At 35.5% G+C, this 19138-nt stretch overlaps 1 protein-coding gene across 1 annotated transcript; it reads right to left on the bottom strand.

The window, feature by feature from the left end:
- On the bottom strand, positions 771-7221 carry LOC109235244. The gene is made up of 3 exons (XM_019401283.1): positions 6098-7221; positions 2442-2567; positions 771-1743 (listed from the first exon to the last, which is right to left on the bottom strand). The coding sequence occupies exons 1-3, from the start codon at positions 7219-7221 to the stop codon at positions 771-773; spliced, it is 2223 nt and encodes a 740-aa protein (XP_019256828.1).

The following is a 19138-nucleotide window of genomic DNA, read 5'->3' as shown; positions in this document are numbered from 1 at the left end:
CTCAATTGAGTCGTATGCTTTCTGCATGTCAAGTTTCATCATGCACCTTGGAGATACACCTTTCCTCCCATATCCTTTAATCAACTCATGGCTCAGAATGATATTATCAGTTATTGCTCTTCCTGGCACAAATGCAGCTTGAGAAGTATCTACCAACACATTCATAACACACTGCAATCTTCTAGTTAGCACCTTAGAGATTACTTTGTAAATCACTATGCAGCAAGAAATAGGCCTGAACTCATTTATACTTGTTGGATTCTTGACTTTAGGTATCAGAGTTATAGCTGTGCAATTTACTGGTTTGTACATCTGTGCAGATTCAAAGAACTCCTCCACTGCCTTTATCACCTCTTTACCTATACACCCCATGCTTTCTTAAAGAATACTGCATTGAAACCATCATATCCTGGAGCCTTGAGGTCATTTATATCATTCAATGCCTCTTCTATTTCTTCCTTGGTAATTTGTCTGATGAGGTGCAGTTGTTGGTCTCTACTCAAGGTAGTTCCCATTTTGATTATGTTTGGATTTACGGCTGGAATGGACTCATCTTTTGCACCTAAAAGGTTCCTGTAATAGCCAAGAACTTCTGCTTCTATTTCATCATCTAGCACCAATTGCTTCCCCATATCATCTACTAGCATTTGAATTCCATTTGTACTGTTTCTATGCTTCATCTGTGCAAAGAAATATCTTGAATTGGAATCTCCCAGTTTCAGCCATTGCACCCTTGATTTTTGTTTGTAGACACTTTCTTCAATATTCACCTATTTTTCTAACTCCTGCTTCAATATCCTCTCTTTCTCAATTAGCACAGTGTCATGCCTTCTATTACCCATGTCTTCCTGTATTGTCTGTAACTCTATCCTTGCCTCTTTAATTTTCCCATCCAGCCCTTTGTAATGCTGTGTATTTAGTTCCTTGATGAGCTCCTCAGTTCTTTTCAGTTTCTGCCACACTCTTTGCATCTTTCTAGTTTCCTTTTCCTCTTTCCAAGCACTTTGAACCAGTTGGATAAATTGAGGGTGATCAGCAATGCAATTCAAAAATCTAAATGGTCTGCATTTCTTTGTATGCCCCTGTGTGATCATCAGCTTTAATGGAGAGTGGTCAGATATCAATGGCTTTAATACCTGTATTTTCATGCTTGGCATTATCATCATCCACTCAGTGTTCACCAACCCCTTATCTATCCTACTATATGTATGATTATTGGTCCATGTATAGTCCCTTCCCACTGATGGTAATTCATTCATGCCTGTGTCCATCATGTATTCCTTAAAATCTTTCATTTCCATGTCCTGCACTTCTGATCCATGTTGTCTGTCTGTTATATGAAGAACTGCATTAAAATCCCCCATTACCAACCAAGGACCTTGTTGAATACTATTTATTTGCCTCAGTTTATCCCATAAAGGTTTCCTGTCTTTGATAGTATGTAATCCATAAACAGCTGTGAAACCAAAATTAACTGGCCTTGACTTCACTCTAACCTGCCCATGAATAAATTGTTCATCCATTTCCTTAGGATCAAAGATATAGATTCTAGGATCCCACATTATCCAAATTCTTCCTTTGTTTCCTGTTTTAGCATTAGATACCCATTCCTGTCTTGGAGCAATCTTCCTGATTATAGCAATGGCTTTCAATTCCTTAACTCTGTGCTCTACTATAGCTATTATAGCTTTATTATTTATTCTAACAAACTCCTTAACTTCTTGTGAGCACGTGATTTTTCCCCTATATGAATTACTCCCGTATATTCAAAACTAAATAACTTCTTTTCATTATTTACAATTTTATGGATTTTTGTGGCATTTTTTGTTAATTGTTTGCATTTGTTTGTGCACGCTTATTATTTTTTAATTCATGAAAAATAAAAAAAATACTTGGCATTTGCATGTAGGGTTAATGTCACATTTTAGGATTAATTAGTGATCAATACTACAAAAAATAATAAAAAAAATAACAAAAATGGTTCTTTTGCATTTATACTTTTAATTTGTCTTGGTTTGCTTTTGAATTAGGAATTAGTTTATTTGGAACTTAATTAGTGTAATCTTGGAGTTAATTTGGGGTTTTTACTTTTAGTTTTGCATTTAACAAAATTCAAAAAAAATAATAAATGAACAAAAATCAAAAGAAATAAAATGAAATTGACTTGAGCTTAAATAAAAGAAAAATCAGGCACCAAGATTGGGCCATTTTAATACCAGCCCAAAGCCAAAACCCCAAACCCACTTCAAATTGGCCCAAATTCACTCTCTTATCCGGTCCAGTTTTCAGCCCCTAAGACCCCTCAAAACGACGTAGTATCATGTCAATACTACGTCGTTTTGCGATCTTTAAAGTCCCAATCCATCTTGACCGTTCATTTCTTATCATCCAACGGTCCTTACTAGTTCAGTGCTTTTAAATAAAATTGTCTTAAAATCTACAGAACCCTAGAGACAAAGGTCTCCTTCCTCGTACCCTGTCCGTCTCCGCTACCCTCCGCCTTAAGCCGCCGGCCGGAAACCGTCTCCGCCGGCGGCGATGCTTCAAAGCCGCCCAAAATGACACTCCTACACCGTCTTAACCCCCTCAACACGAATCCATGACCAACTCTTCTCAAATCCCAACCAAACGCCCCAAATATACAAAATCCTAAACTCCATCTCCGCCGCACATGGCGGCGCCGGCTCCGTTCACCACCAAAATAACACCACAGAGTCTCCTCACCCTCCTCTCTTCAAGTCCTTAAACCTTTTTCCTCGAATCCCGGTCGAAGTCTTCGAATATCAAATCAAAGATTTCGTCAAAACCCTAGTTCACCCAATTGGCCTCAAATTAACACCCTAGGGTCACCTCGCCTCCCTCATGTTGAATCCGTTGTCAATAGCATTCGAATTTCACCAGAGTGGTCTGAATTTCAAATCTAAGAAGCGGGACTATAGAAGTTTAATCAGTAAGGTTTTTGCCCTTCTTATTTGATTGTTTCTTCTGTTTGTTTTTCGTTGTGATAATTGTTAGTCAGTGAGTTTCTACTCTTATTTGATTGTAATTTTCGTTTAATGATTCTGGTTTCCTTGTCGCATTATTTTTGTTTGATTCCTGTGTTGATTTTTCTATCCCTGCCTAATCTCGTTTAGTTCAGCCTCATTCATGTGTGATTCCTGTTCCATCCAGAATTTTATGATTTTTTATTCGTTTTTTTATTCTGTTTTCTCTTCTTCTCTTTTCTTTCTTATTGTTTGATGATTCTGTGTTAGTTCATGTTTAATTTTTTAGTTTAGTTTAGTCTAATGTTTGATTGTTAATTTTGTTTGATTGATGGTTTGGTAAAGTATGAATCAGGATTAATTTGCAGTTTTGATAATTCAATTCTAGCGCTTTTTAACCTGGTTGGTTATAGCTGAATTAGAGGTATTTGGTTTGCCTGTAGTTGACCTTAACTAGGGTAAAAGAGGGCGGGGTCTAGTTTGGTATAGGGTTAGTAGTTTCAGGGGTATTCAGGGGTATTTTGGGCACTTAAAATGGGTTAGTTTGTTAGGTTTAGCAATTTCAGAATAAAAGTAAGGGTAGTATAGGTATTCCATAAATAGAAAACAATGCTAGAATTCCCTAGACTCGTCTTGAATAGGGCCTTAGTGTAAGTTTCAGCAGTCTTAGTGTAGTAACTTGAGTAATAAGTCAGAAAATAGAGGACTAAGTGAGTAAAATTGGAAAATAAAAGAGGGACTAAAAGGAAAATTGAAAAATCTGAGGGCTGCCCTCACTTTTGCCTATAAAAGGCAGTGGATACTGCCTTGTTGAACAAGTTTACAGACCCTGAAAATTCCTAAAAAGTCTGAACCTCCAAAAATTCCCCCCAAAATAGATATAGTTTCCGGAAGTTAAATTTGAATTTCAAATTCAGACACTAGATCTGAAATTCTAAAGTCTCTTTTCATCTTAAAAATCTCAAAAAAAAAAAAAATATACAAAAGCTACAGAAAAATCCAAAAATCCACTGTTCTATTCAATTTCTTAGGTTAATTACAAGTTTTAGTAGTTGATTTGCATTTCCTAGCTTAATTTCTGGTAGTTGAAGTTTCAGAAGTGTTTCTGGTTTGATTTCAAGTGGGTTTTGGGTTCAGTCGAGACATTTTTGGATCAGTTATTGGGTGCTGTGTTTCTGTGATGTTTTTCTGGGTTCTGTGAAGTGATTTCGGTTCAAAATTATTCCTGTTGTTGCTGGTTTTGATTCCCGTTAGACCTCTGCTGCTGCTGATCTTCTTCTCCTCTTACATTCTATTCCAATTCCAGGTACACAGCTGTAACTTTGGCAATTGTAAGCTGAAAACATGAAGAATGAATATATGTGAAGAATTGAAGCCTAAGTTCTGATTTAGCTCTCTTTCTGATTTGTGTATTTAAACATTTCACTCACTGATGTTATGTAGATCCCTGCTGGTTTTGTATCAACTGGACTGAAAATTGGGTTGTATGAGAGACGTTAACTATAGTTCATATTAATACACATGTTAGCATCTAATGTTTGATTTCTGTAGTTAAAAGTGGGCTATACTGGACTATTGAACTGATCTGGACCATAACATGATTGTTTGGACTGTATTTGGTTAGTTAGATTGCTTATTCTCAGTTTATGAATACTTAATTTAATGTTTGTTAAACTGGAGTTAGCTTTCATACTAGTCGTTAATTGAAGTAGTATTGTATCAATTGAAAGGAAAAGGGGAATATAATGTGAATTTGAAGTTGTCAATTCGAGTAGCATTGGAATTTGGATAGAAAACACCAAACGTAGGTTACACATGAGCATCAGTTTCGATTTCAGCATTTCTGATTTTTTTTTGCTTTTTGCCAAAGAGTCAGTACTCAGCGTGCTGTGTTCTTTCTGGATTTAATAAGTTTACTATAAATAGTGATTGTATTAGTTTGAACATTGACTTCCCAAAGTGTTGATAACGGTTCATTGGTTTAGACACAGGAACGTGTAATCCAAATTAATAGTAGGTTTGTTTCGATCAGCATTGCTGAGCTTAATTTGAGGACAACATCTAATTGGAATCATATTGCATGCTGAGAATTCACAACTGGGCAGAACTACAACTGAATTTCAAGCCCAGTGTGCCCGAATTGGACCCAGGCCAAGGCCCTACGCCTCTAAATAGCTTTTCAAGGCTGATCGTCTCACTCAGTTTTTGGGCTGATTCCGAGGCCCCGAATTTGTTAAACCTGAATTATACAGTCAAGGACCTAAGTATAATAGTTTTGAACAATACTAATTAATTAGGGCTTCTTCTTTTATTTTTAGGGACAAATTAAGCAGAAAATTGTAGCTTGCTTTAGGACTGGCCTTTAAATAATAAATGAGGTGAGCCCCGACAAATAAAATGCATAAATTGCGGGGCCCCCTTTTAAAATGTTCCCATTAAAATCCTTAGAATTCGGGAGGCCGTTTAGCGAATTTCACGGCTTTCCCCAAAGATAATAACACGTTAGTTGCTTTAGGTCCGTTACTTAACTAATTTTACCTTCCTAAACTCGGGTGCGCATTTATGTGACCCAAATCCAAATCTCAACGAAGTCGAAATGTGTCAACAACCACGGGTGCATTTATGTAACGTGGTTCGAAATACATTTTCACGATGTTGCAATTCTCGTTAAAAATAATAATAAAGCGGTTCAAGGTTCAAAAGCACATAAGTTAAAACATGTATTAAAATCAGATTTTAGCCAAATATAGCAGTTGAGCGACCGTGCTAGAACCACGAAACGCGGGAATGCCTAACCCCTTCTCCCGGGTTAATAGAATTCCTTGCTCGGATTTCTGGTTCGCGACTGTAATACAGAGTCAAACCCTATCCTCGATTCGGGATTCAAACCGGTGACTTGGGACACCATAAATCTCCCAAGTGGCGACTCTGAATCTCTTAATAAACGAATCTCGTTTCGATTGTCCTTTAATTGGAAAAACTCCTTTATTATACCCTTCACGGGGTGTAGTAGCGAAAAAGGAGGTGTGACACTTCTTTCTGCTTATATGTTTTATTCATCCCTCTAACATTCCAAGTAACCACACTCATACTGGAATGTATAGTGAAAGTACCCTTGATCTCCTTGGCTACTGATCTGACTTGTTCCTGCTATTTTATTCCTATGATCATACATCAAACTCTGAAAAGTATTAGCTTCATCAATGCTATGAACTTCTTTCTGTTTTGCTGTACCGGTTCTTGCTGCAGATTTGCCTACTACTGTTATCCACCATGCATCCTTGCTTTGCACTCCATCTTTTCCTTGTTCTGCCTCAATCCTTGGTTGTTCTGAACTCTCTATTTTTTGATCATTCTCCTTAGTTTCATTATATTCTTCTTTATCCACTCTGACCCATGCCATTCTCCCTTTATTTTTCTTCTTCTGCTGTATTGGCTTCCTGTTTTCAGTACATTCATGACCTATTTTCAAGCATTTGTTGCAATATTTGGGCTCCCAGTCATACTCCACCATCTGCATCATCTCCCTCCCTTTAGGATCCTGCAATTTTATTTGTCTTGGAAGTGGCTTTGTGATATCCATTTCAACTAATAGTCTTGCATATGACACTCTCACTGCATCAGTCGTACACTCATCAACATAGATGGGGTTACCTAAAGCACTACCTATTTTGCTTAGTGCTGTCATACTCCACCAATTTACAGGTAGATTAGGCAATTTAACCCACAATGGAATTGTCTTTAACACCTCATCATGAAGGTTGAACTCCTCCAACCATGCCTTCATAATTATTGGTCTATTATTGATCGTATGAGGTCCTGAGTACAGAATTCGGTCCCTCTCCTCAGAACTAATGAATCTAATGATGAAATAATCCTCATTATGGTAGTATATTTGAGGCTTCTTTGAGTATTTCCCCAGTGAATGCACAAATCTGTCCATGGCTCCAATTGAGGGAGAATCACCTATTACATAGATGACAATAGCATTCTTCCACTTTGCTGTCTCCTGCTCTACATCTTCTCCTTCGATTTTCACCATTTTCTCTCCATTTTGCACAATTGGGGCAATAAATTGCAGGTTCATGCCCTTCATAGCCAATTTGTTTCCAACCACCACATTTGCCCATGTTTGTGCTTGAGTTTCCATTTGCTTCCCTTCCTCTTTTGTTTTCTCTACAGTGCTTGGAGTGCATGGTACTGTTCCATTAGTGTTCAAATTGCTGTTATACCCCATTTTAACACGGGTCAAACTAGAGTATAACATATTGGTAATTCTGAGGTTTAATAAATTAAAAGAGTCGCCACCTAATTAATTTAAAGGTGAATTAGGACACCAATTTTAATTATGTAGTGCTTAAATTTAACTCTGTTTTATGGTCTGCTTAACCTTAAGATTATGGGTAAGAGTTCTAATTAATCCTACAGGGAAGGTTATTAAAGCACCCTACATGATCCGTTAGTTACGGTTAACCGGCCAAACTTAGGTTAATTAAATGTAAGACTATGTATAGTAATTGATGTGTTTTAGGAAAAAGTAACTCATATTCGTTACAGATTGAAAAATGTTTAAGTAATCCTTCAAAAGTTTTTGTCACGTTAAGTCAAGATAGAACAACTGTTCAAGATTTGAACTCAAAATTGCTTTATCAAAACTATTAGGATTTGAAATAAAAAAAAATACTTGTTTGATCTCAAATAATTAACTACAAAAGAACTCTTTAAACTAAAGCAACGGATAAAGATGCCAAAAATCAGTTTGCTTAGTTCCGAAAGAACTTTAACATTTGAAAGGCTAAAAGTCACATTCTAAAATAAAACTGGAGTTCAAGTTCTGTGCTAATTATGAGTTTAAAAAGCACTGCTGATTCTAATAAATATGACACGCATCTAGTTTTACTAGTTCATATTAAAACCAACAAGAGCACTACAATATATAAGATAAATAATTTGTTATCATCCTAAAGTGAAAATACCAAATTCCAACTTGATTGTCAATACCATACTAAAGATGAATCTAAACTAAAAAATCCAAATCGCATAAATAATAATCAACCAAGAGAAACGGAATTTATGCTAAAACGAAGGCCGCCATAGGCGACCCCAAGCAAATTTGCTTATTTTCTTGCTGTCCATTAGCGTAAAATGTAGTGGTGACTCCATGCTCGGTTTGGCGAGTCTTGCATTAAGACTCGTATTATCTAAGTGCATATGCAAACAAAGATGAAAGAAGACATGGATTAGAGAAATGTTATAAAAATAAAAAATAAAAAAAAACCTGAAATAGACTACGAAAACAAAGGCAACATATAAGTCAATCTTCTAGCTTAAACCCGAATCTTAGGCTTTCGTTAAAGTGCAAATGATTATCTTCCTTCAGTGAACCAAACATATTTGTAGTTTCCTCAAAAAGATATGAAGATAGTCTTTTCCACGTTCATTTGAGATCTAAAAGTTAAACTAACAAAGCTAGCCTAAGAATAATCGATTTTGGCGACAGTAAATATGGAAACTCACTTAACCCTTTTTAAAAGGAACTAAATACATACTATTTTAACCTTATTCAATTAATAGAACCAAATGTTAAAAAAATATCCTAACAGCATACTTTGTAGTAAAGGTTAGGGAAGGAAAATAATTTTAAAGGTTCATCAATGTCAAAACTGCTGCACTTACTTCAGAATAAACTCTTCTTGAGCGCCCATACAAGAACTTAATAATGGCGGGTGGTTTAAAATAACTTCAAGTCCTTTGCACATGATATTTTAACCTTCCTGAATATTATCTTTTCTACCAATTGAGAGTATAATTTTCAATCTATAACACATTGTTAAGCACTAACTAGTTCTACTTAAGTTTATAATAATTCTATGTTATTCCTCAGCCAAAGAACTTTCCTACTTAAGTGAACAAAGGCGCATAACTATTTAGAAAACTTTAGTTATTTATAGTTTGAAAGGCCTAAGCAATTTCTCAAGTTTTTTAATACCAAACTTCATTCATATCAGCAATTCAAACAGACATAATATCCAAACAAGTAGGACCCTAAACCATAGCCTCTCGTCTCCACTTTTAAACAGAATTCCAACATCTTAATATTCGGCTAAGTTAAGTTATAAGTATGTTGTTCTGAACATGATCAAATTCAAAGAACACAACAAACACATACTTCGCTTAATTATCTGCTCATTATAAATATCCTAATGGCATGAGTTTTAGTATGGGTTGTGATAAGATAGCATTCTTCCCATAAACTAAAAATATTAATCTAAAAATATTGCATAAAAGAATAAATCCTTAGTTATCTATAAATAAGTAAGAAAATCCTAACACATGGATTCTAATATGTGAACAACTATTTTAAAAAAAACTTCTTTACAACTAGATAATACAGAAACTAACACATGATTGCTAATAAGGGAAATACGATAATATATCTCAAGAAACTCATAATCAGAATTCCCTAAGGACATGCTATCTGCAATTCGGTCAAACACATTTCATTCTAGTACAAAATTGCTTACAACCAAAATACACGATCCGAGTATATCCTAAATCAATTTCTAAAAAACAAAAAAAAACAGTGATTCACATACTAGCAAATAAACACGCAAGTTGAAACTAGATAAAAGAAAACGGGAGATAGAATTAAGAGAGTCGCTGACCTTTTGTGGTGCAGGAACTAGGGCGCGCATCAAACAGATCTACTTGACTCCGGCTTCGAACTAGGGCTCAAACTTGCAACCACGAACTTTACAAGCTCCAAAAAAGTGCAAACAAAATGCCTCTGTTGTAGCAAAGAGAAACAGAGGCGATGCAACCAAGGATTTTTAGAGTATTTTCTGAAGAGCAAAGTTCTTTCAAAAAGGCAGAGACGCCATCGTTCCAGAAGTGGTCCGAAAGTATTCCTAAACATCAGTATTTATGGGAGGACTAGCTAGGGTTTCCTAGGGTTAATTTGGGCGGGATTTTAAGGCTTGAAATCGAGTCAAGGGACGTTTGAATTTTGAACGTTGATCTTGCAGGAGAATTAAATGAGATGTACAGCTTCTTATTCTAAAAATGGTAATGGCAAGGTTTGCCATGGCTGAGCAAGGATGGAATTTTGTGAAGAAGAGGAAAGGGAGGAGAAGAAGCGTCTATTTTGGATGTTTAGGAGAGAGAGAATAGGAATTAGGGTTAGGAAAAGATATTATGATGGGGGGGATTCTGACCATTAGATTAGATGAATCTATGGCTGAAATTAAATTGTAAAATTAAAATAATAAAAGGAAAGTCAATAAATGGTGATATTTTAGAGTTTTCTAGAAGTTTTGATCCTAATCGTCGATTTAAAATCTTCGGCTCAGATGTCGCCACGTGGACATAGGAGTGGGATGTGTGTGAGGGTTGTGCTAGGCGTGTGCTTGGCGTGTCTTTTGGACCGTTGGCACCTATGTGGCACTGACGTGGGGCTTATGTGGAGCTGACAGGGAAAAGAAGTAGAGCAGGTGGGATGGTGGGTATGGGCCTCCGATTTGGGCTATGGAAAGGGCTAAATCTCTTTCTTCTTCATCTTTTATTTGGGCTTCTTAAATCTTAAATCTTGATATGCTTAGTAATAAATATTTATATTAAATAATTTTCTAGTGTTTAAATAATTACAAACTTTTGTTGTAAAAATATATTTAGTAGATACTAATAAATATATTACAAATAGGATCACTGCAATGCAGTGAAAAATATTTGTAAAGGAGAATATTATTAGATTGACGTTAAATGAAATTATTTGAGAGATAAAATCATCGTCGTCATCATAGTAGAAATAATAATAATAAATAACAATAATAATAATAATAATAATAGTGATAGTAGTAGTAGTAGTAATAATAATACTAATAATAATAATAATAATAATAATAATAATAATAATAATAATAACCCCAATAACATTATCTAATGAAAAAATAGAATAATAAAATAATGATACTAATTAGATAAAATAGTAAAATAAATATTCTTACATAATAAACAATATTAGAAGCTCAAAGAAATAATTTGGAAGAAAGGAGGGACAAAATTGGATGTCAACAGCTGCCCCTCTTTGACCGGAGACGATGAAAGAGTTTTCGGGCAAAGAATATTGACTTAGTAGCCAATTTTGTCTCGACCATCAAGGTTGGAATGGGACACAGGGGACGTAAAAAAAAATAATTGTGGCCGAATTCCGGTTTCGATTTGCCTACATATCTCGGTTTTCATGAGAATCGGGCCATATGTAGTTCAAGACTTATGGTATTATGGGGTAGGATTTAACTATTGTTGCGGATCCTAAAAATACTGTCCCAGTGTCGAATCATAGAAATAGTGGGTACCGTGATTGAAAGAAAGATGTTTAAAATAAGAATTTTGTTAGGAATTTTGAGAGTCGACCTGAGTGGAGTTCGAAGTAGATCCTTGACCTTTATTGGAGAGTTTGGTATTCCTCCCCAACAACTGCCCCAGTTCACTGCTAAGATATAGTTCCACATTGCGCTATATTTCCTGCAAATCTTTAACAATGCTAAAAAAATTCGTTAGGAAATAAGATGCAATATGCCATAAAAGTAATCTTACGAAAATAATATTTAGGAGTCAATTAATAAGAAATGCGAATTTATTGTGCAAACATATAAAATATAATGTTATGGTGATATATTTCATGATCGCAATGCCATATGAAAATTCAGCTTATGAAAATAAATGCATTTGGAAATGATTTATGAAAGATATATTTTAGCAATGCTTATGCAAGCGGGACCGCTCGGGTCGAAATAAATTGACGTCCTTTTGGAGGAAGGATTAACTCCAATATCCTATTTGAGGGCGGATAGACCCGATATATCCTATTTGAGGGCGGATAGACCCGATATATCCTATTTGAGGACGGATGGACCCGATATATCCTATTTGAAGGCGGATGAACCCGATATATCCTATTTGAGGGCGGATAGACCCGATATATCCTATTTGAGGGCGGATAGACCCGATATATCCTATTTGAGGGTGGATGAACCCGATATATCCTATTTGAGGGCGGATGAACCCGATATATCCTTTTTGAGGGTGGATGAACCCGATATATCCTATTTGAGGGTGGATAGACCCGATATATCCTATTTGAGGGTGGATGAACCCGATATATCCTACTTGAGGGTGGACAAGCCTGGCATGTAGTGCTTGATTTATAATTACAAAGATTGATATGATGCTATGCAAATAGCTTGATATGGTACATAAAGCTTGATCCGATGCCAGAATTATAATAACAATATTCAAGGTGCGGTGCAAAGAGTTTGGTGCAGTAGCAAATATCCATGGTGCGGAAAGCTTGATGCAATGCCTTTACAGAGAAAAATATTCAAGGAGCGGTGCCAATAATTTGAGCATTTGCATGCTGAAGTTTATTAGTAAATTCCTGCACACAAATAAAACTATGAGTTTCCAAATATAATTTGCGATAACTCGGCTTGATCGCCATGTTGCACTATATCGCCTGCAAGGCAAATTCGTCAGTAGAGTAAATATTGAAATACAATATGCTGTAAAGTAACCTTATGAAAATGACACCTTTTGAGAGTTTACTTATACAATGCGGCCTTGTCGGCCAAAATAATTTAACAAAAATGTAGCTTTACGCTAATGATAACATGCAGTTTATAAATGTGCTTTGCAATGATTTATGATAGTGATGCATCTTAGTAATGACATTAAAACATGACCATCTAGGTCGAAATAAATTAATGGAAAGCATGTGAATATGTGCTAAAGTGTCTTGTTGTAGGAGGACAAGCCTAAATATCATATTAAATGCAAACTTGCTTAAAAATCCAATTAAAGATGGATAGGCGTAATGAGCCTAAATATTTAATTAAAGACCGTTGGGCATAACTGTCCTATTAAAGGCGGACAAGCCTAGATATCATATTAAAAGCAAACGTGCTTAAAAATCCAATTAAAGGCGGATAAGCCTAAATATCCTATTTAAGGCGGATGAGCCTAAAATATTTAATTTAAGACAATGTGCATAAATGTCCTATTAAAGGCGGACAAGCCTAGATATCATATCAAAGGAAACATGCTTAAAAATTCAATTAAAGGCGGATAAACCTAAATATCCTATTTAAGGCGGATGGGCCTAAAATATTTAATTAAAGATAAATGTGCATATTGTCCTATTAAAGACAGATGAACCTAAATATTTAATTTGTGCATAAATATCCAATTAAAGGCGGATAAGCCTAAATATTTCATTAAAGGCAATATGTGCCTAAACGTCCTATTAAAGGCGGAAGAGCCTAAGTGTTTAATTAAAGATAGATGTGCATAAATATCCAATTAAAGGCGGATAAGCCTAAATATTTAATTAAAGGCAAAATGTGCCTAAACGTCCAATTAAAGGCAGACGAGCCTAAATGTCCTATTAAAGGTGGACAAGCCTAAATTTTAATGCATAAATGTCATATTGAAGGCGGACAAGCCTAGATATCATATTATAGGCAAACTTGCTTAAAACTTAAATTAAAGGCGGATAAGCCTAAATTTCAATTAAAGGCAAAATGTGCCTAAACGTCCTATTAAAGGCGGACGAGCCTAAATGTCCTATTAAAGGCGGACAAGCCTAACTATTTAATTAAGGATAAATGTACATAAATATCCAATTAAAGGCGGATAAACCTAAATTTTAATGTATAAATGTCCTATTGAAGGCGGACAAGCCTAAATATCATATTAAAGGCAAGCGTGCTTAAAAATCCAATTAAAGGCGGATAAGCCTAATTATTTAATTAAAGGCAAAATGTGCCTAAACGTCTTATTAAAGGCAGACGAGCCTAAGTGTCCTATTAAAGGCGGACAAGCCTAAATGCGATGCTTCGTTTAATATTACAAGATTGGTGCGGTGTGAAGGGCCTGATGTGGTGCCTGATTCATAGAAAATTAGTGAAACGCAAAAAAGCTTGGTGTAATTCCTGATTCAAAGCAATGAATATTCATGATGCAGGTGAAGAACTTGGTGCGTTGCCTTCGAGTATTCAAGGTGTGATGCGGAGAGCGTGGTACAATGTCTTTAACATAGCAAATTGTATGGTGTAAAGAGCTTGATGCAATGCAGTAGCAAATGTTCATGGTGAGATGCTGACGCTTGTCAGATCTTCAAGCTGAAATTATCTATTATTAAACTCCTGCACTCAAACAAAAATTGTGAGTTACAAAATTTGATTCATGTTGGCTTGGCTTCATCCTTTTCTGATTGCGATTTTGGCTTGATGCTGAGCTTTGGATCATCACGCAGATCGTCTTGATCGAGAATGGCTAGAGCTTGCCCCTGCTTTACTCAAAGAAAATTCATTAGTATAAAATAAAGTGGTTGCCTTGCATTGAACGTCAAAGTTTTGGCTTTGAATCTACAACTTGCTGTTATGGCATTCTGGAATTTTGCTGTTGCGCTTGTAACAAATATGTATCTCGGGATTTCATTTTTTGCTTTGCCGAATGATGACTATCCTTTTGCAAAATCTGCCCCGGTTTTTGCTACTGTGGTAAATAAAATTTTTATTATGATGAGACCGAACCCATAGGGCTGCCTACGTATCCCCTCTTAAACGGGAACCAGGTCAAAACGTAGTTCATACAAAAGTTTAACAAAAGTACATGAAACAGAGTCAATCATGAAAGGGCGGGCAAAATAGTAGTAATGAAAAGCTCTAGTCAATCATCTTGTTTAGCTTCACGCTTTCTCTTCAAAGGTCTTGGTGCCAACTTTGAAAGATCACCTTTAACCACGATGGCATTAGCGACTGAAGGGTCATAGTTGTTGCATGGTTGCTCTTGCTGCACAATTATCTTGTTGTTTTCAATCATGTTCTGAATCTTATGCTTAAGTGTTGGGCACTCTTCTGTGTCATGGCCTTGAATATATGAATGGTATGCACAAGTTTTCGACCAATCAAAATCTGGAGGAAGATTTTGCGGGATCCATCCTTTCCTTGGCTGTAAAAGTCCTTTCGCTTTCAATCTCTCATATATGCTTGTCAATGATTCTTTCAGAGGAGTAAAAGTGCGGAATTTCAGGTTCTCTGAATGACGATAGCTAGATTATGCTTGATGTTGAATGCTTTGCCGAGTAGCTTGGGGTTGTATATGAGTTTGTGGATTAGGCTATTTTGTTGAGATTGTGGTTGATAAGCGGGCATGCAAGTCGAATCTATCTTCCTCTTTTTGCCTTGCAAATTCTCGAATGCCTCGCCTTGGGAAGTGGCTTGTAATTTTGAATTGTCAACAATTCTTCATGCTCGAATGCTTGATTCTACCAGTTTTCCAACTCTAATCAAATCTGAGAAGTCATGTAGCCGAGCGCACAACAACTTTTCATAGTATATGCCTTTTTGCATTTCGATGAAGGTGGAAATCAACTCATTCTCGGGCAATTGAGGGCGTATTTTTGAAGCTTCCAGTCTCCATCGCATGGCATATTCTGCAAAAGACTCGTGTTGCATTCTTTCTACTTCACGCATATCGCAAAGCGTTGGACTATCTCCAATATTAAACTTATATTGTTCTACAAAATCGCGGGCCATGTCCTCCCACGTGTACCATTTGCTAAAATCTTGTTGAGTGAACCAATCAAGCGCTAGCCCTGATAGACTCTGAATGAACAACTTCATTCGAATGGCTTCATTATGTCCAATCCCTACTAATCTGTTACAGTAATCTTTCAAATGAGAAATGGGATTTCCTTTCCCATTGAAAATATTGAATTTTGGAATTTTGAATCCTGGCGGAAGCTCAACATTTGGATGCATGCACAAACTTTCGTATCTTAAACTTTGAATATTTCTTGCGCGCATTTCTTCCTCCACAATCTTTCTTAGATTATGGATCTCTCTATCTTGGTCATCCCAGCTAGTCGTCTTAATTTCCTTTTCTGGTCTTTTGTATGGACATAACGCCAATTGATTCTGTTGGCTTTCTGTGACTGATGTTGCAAGTGCAGACGATTGGGCATTGGTCATCATGATGACTGGCAAAGCCTCTGGATTGATAGTAAATTTTGGCGGTATTGGTGGAGGACTTATGTAAATAGTTGTTGGATGAGGAGATATGGTCAAAGAGACATTTTGGTTTGAGCTGGAAGCAGAATTTGGATTGGGGAGAAGGTTGAAAGTATTTCCCAGATTGACCAAAATGTTCCTCCGTACAACATTTGTTTCCTCATCATCAGTCTCAACTTGCAACAAACATTTACCGGTACTGAGTGCTCCAAATCGGTTTGCCATTATAGTTGCGTCCTTGATGCAGATTCGCAGCCAAAACAGTGTTCAATGCTAGGCAACCTTTAAAGGAAAAATAAAACTATACAAAAATAAAGTGTTAGCGTATTCGTCATAATTAAAATAAATGCATAAAAAATAATAGAGCATATGATCATATAGATTAATTCATGCTATGTTAAGTAGGAGCCTTAAACTATAAACAATGGCCTAAGTTGCGAAATGGATGGACGAGAATGACTTGTTATCTAGACTTGGACATAAAATGATTCTAAATTTATTTTTAGCATTGGCAAATTATAAAGTTGTCGAGGCCTGGAATATGGTATCAACCATTTTGAGACTTATGGGATGGTCCCTCGACTCGCATGCCAAGACTTGGAAATGGCGGGTGCGGGAAGATTAATCTCGGCAACCCGAAAAAGATGATATGAACATTTGAATTGAATAGGTGAAAATTTTAGAATAATTTAACGATGCAAATTGACCAAATAGTAGCCTTCTATTGCCCGATAGATTGTGCGAATTTGGACATCTACCAACTTGTAAATGAGAATTGACACGAAGTTGAAAATTCTAATACATAGGTAAAATACTAAATATATTTTATGAAATCTATTTATATTTTATATTAGTGGAGATAGAAGTTTAGGCATGTGTGAAAAGATGTGCAAGAATTGAAGGTATAAAATTATGTGAGGGACGAGTGGCATTATTTTAAAAGCATGTAACCTTTTTTAAGAAAAGTTTGTGATTAATAAAACTTGCGAAATTAAATGGGCAAAACATTTCACTTAATTATAAAGATTACGCCAGTTTTTTAATGAAATATTTTTATACACCTTGTTGTTTAAAGAAAATCCTTAAGGCTAGTTGAAGACACGAATATCTAAGGACTTACATTATCTAAGGACGATGATAAATCGAGCTTGTTGAAGAGTTTGCGGGCAAAACGTCCTACCTTATAAATAATAGAAGATCATGCCCAAAGACTAAAAAGATATATTAATTAGACTCTAAGAATTGGAGAGGACCTAAAAGAAATTTGGGCCTAAGTAAATACCTAAACGGTGCTCTAGAGTCGTTAAAGAGCGCTAAGCGCGGAATGATGGTGATTATTATTAAGTCAAGAGGATGATATAAAAATAAAAAAAATATGTAAACAAATAGAGTATATATTTAAATAAAAAAAAGTAAGCAAGCTGGATAATCAATATTTTCATCTTCTTAAAAATAACAAAATGTTAGTAAAAATAATAAAGTCAAGTAAGCAACATAGCAAATAAGCGACGTAGCAAGTAAGCAAGCAAAGTATGTGACAAATTCCAAAGCATAACAAATAATTGTGCGTCCTAATATGGAGGGGGGGCTCTTAGTGCCAGAGGTAGGCCTAACGTGTATTTGAAAGATAAATATATCATTATGTATCATTCCATTTCTATAAATTAATAATTCTGTTTCTTTTTTAAAAGAAAATAAATAGATAACTGCTTAAACATCTTTCTTTTTTTCTTTTTTTTTTATAAAAAGAGAGTGTATTTTTATCAAAAGAACAAAAGAATATATTTATTATAATTAATTGAGTAAGTAATTCTATTTTTCGAAAGCAAATGAAGTACATGAATCGCTTAAGCCATTTTATTTATTTTTACGTAAAGCAAATCAAAAGAAAGTACAATAAAAGATATTTTTGTCATGTGTAAACTTCTCGTTGTTCCGCAAGATTATGTCATTTTAAAACTTTACACATGTTATAAAAAAGATAGTCATGCTCCTTTAACTAGGATTTAATTAATTTAAAGTAAATGATCCACATAATTGGCATGTTCACCCTTCAAATAATGCACATAAATATGATAAGTGTCACTTGGGGTTGAAAACCCACTTGGACATTTAGGTAAGGTTAACTAATGGATTTAATACACCTCGGGTATTAAGCCACCTAAGGTTAAAATGATGCATGCTCTTAAATGGATTTTGGTTTAGCTCTATCTTAGGTTGACTAAGAGTGGGTTTTCTAGACTGGTCTGCTCCCAAGTGGACAACTTGAGAGTGGAAAGCCCGTGACTATCGACTGCACCGCTGATCGACTTACCCACGAACTCTCCCCTAAAAGGTACTTTTTTAAAAAGTGCACGGCCGCAAACCACGTAACCGCTAGGTGTGTGCTTTGTGTGAATTTTTCAGAAGTGAAGGATGTGAAACGGAATGACAATTTATATAAAGCAATGAGAACGGATAAACAAATCATAAAATACAATTTATCATATAAAAGCAATTCAAATAAGCATCATACCAATAAAAATACACAAATTAATTTTTTATTATTAACCTGAGTTTGTTATGGTTTACAACCTAGAATCCCCAGCAGAGTCGCCATGCTGTTATACCCCATTTTAACACGGGTCAAACTAGAGTATAACATATTGGTAATTCTGAGGTTTAATAAATTAAAAGAGTCGCCACCTAATTAATTTAAAGGTGAATTAGGACACCAATTTTAATTATGTAGTGCTTAAATTTAACTCTGTTTTATGGTCTGGTTAACCTTAAGATTATGGGTAAGAGTTCTAATTAATCCTACAGGGAAGGTTATTAAAGCACCCTACATGATCCGTTAGTTACGGTTAACCGGCCAAACTTAGGTTAATTAAATGTAAGACTATGTATAGTAATTGATGTGTTTTAGGAAAAAGTAACTCATATTCGTTACAGATTGAAAAATGTTTAAGTAATCCTTCAAAAGTTTTTGTCACGTTAAGTCAAGATAGAACAACTGTTCAAGATTTGAACTCAAAATGCTTATCAAACTATAGGATTTGAATAAAAAAACTACTTGTTGATCTCAAATATTAACTACAAAGA

The sequence above is a fragment of the Nicotiana attenuata genome, chromosome 1 (assembly GCF_001879085.1).
Source record: "Nicotiana attenuata strain UT chromosome 1, NIATTr2, whole genome shotgun sequence".
In the NCBI taxonomy this organism is placed as follows: domain Eukaryota; kingdom Viridiplantae; phylum Streptophyta; class Magnoliopsida; order Solanales; family Solanaceae; genus Nicotiana; species Nicotiana attenuata.
The sequence above is the reverse complement of the archived record's forward strand: the minus strand, read 5'-3'. Positions and strand labels throughout refer to the sequence as shown.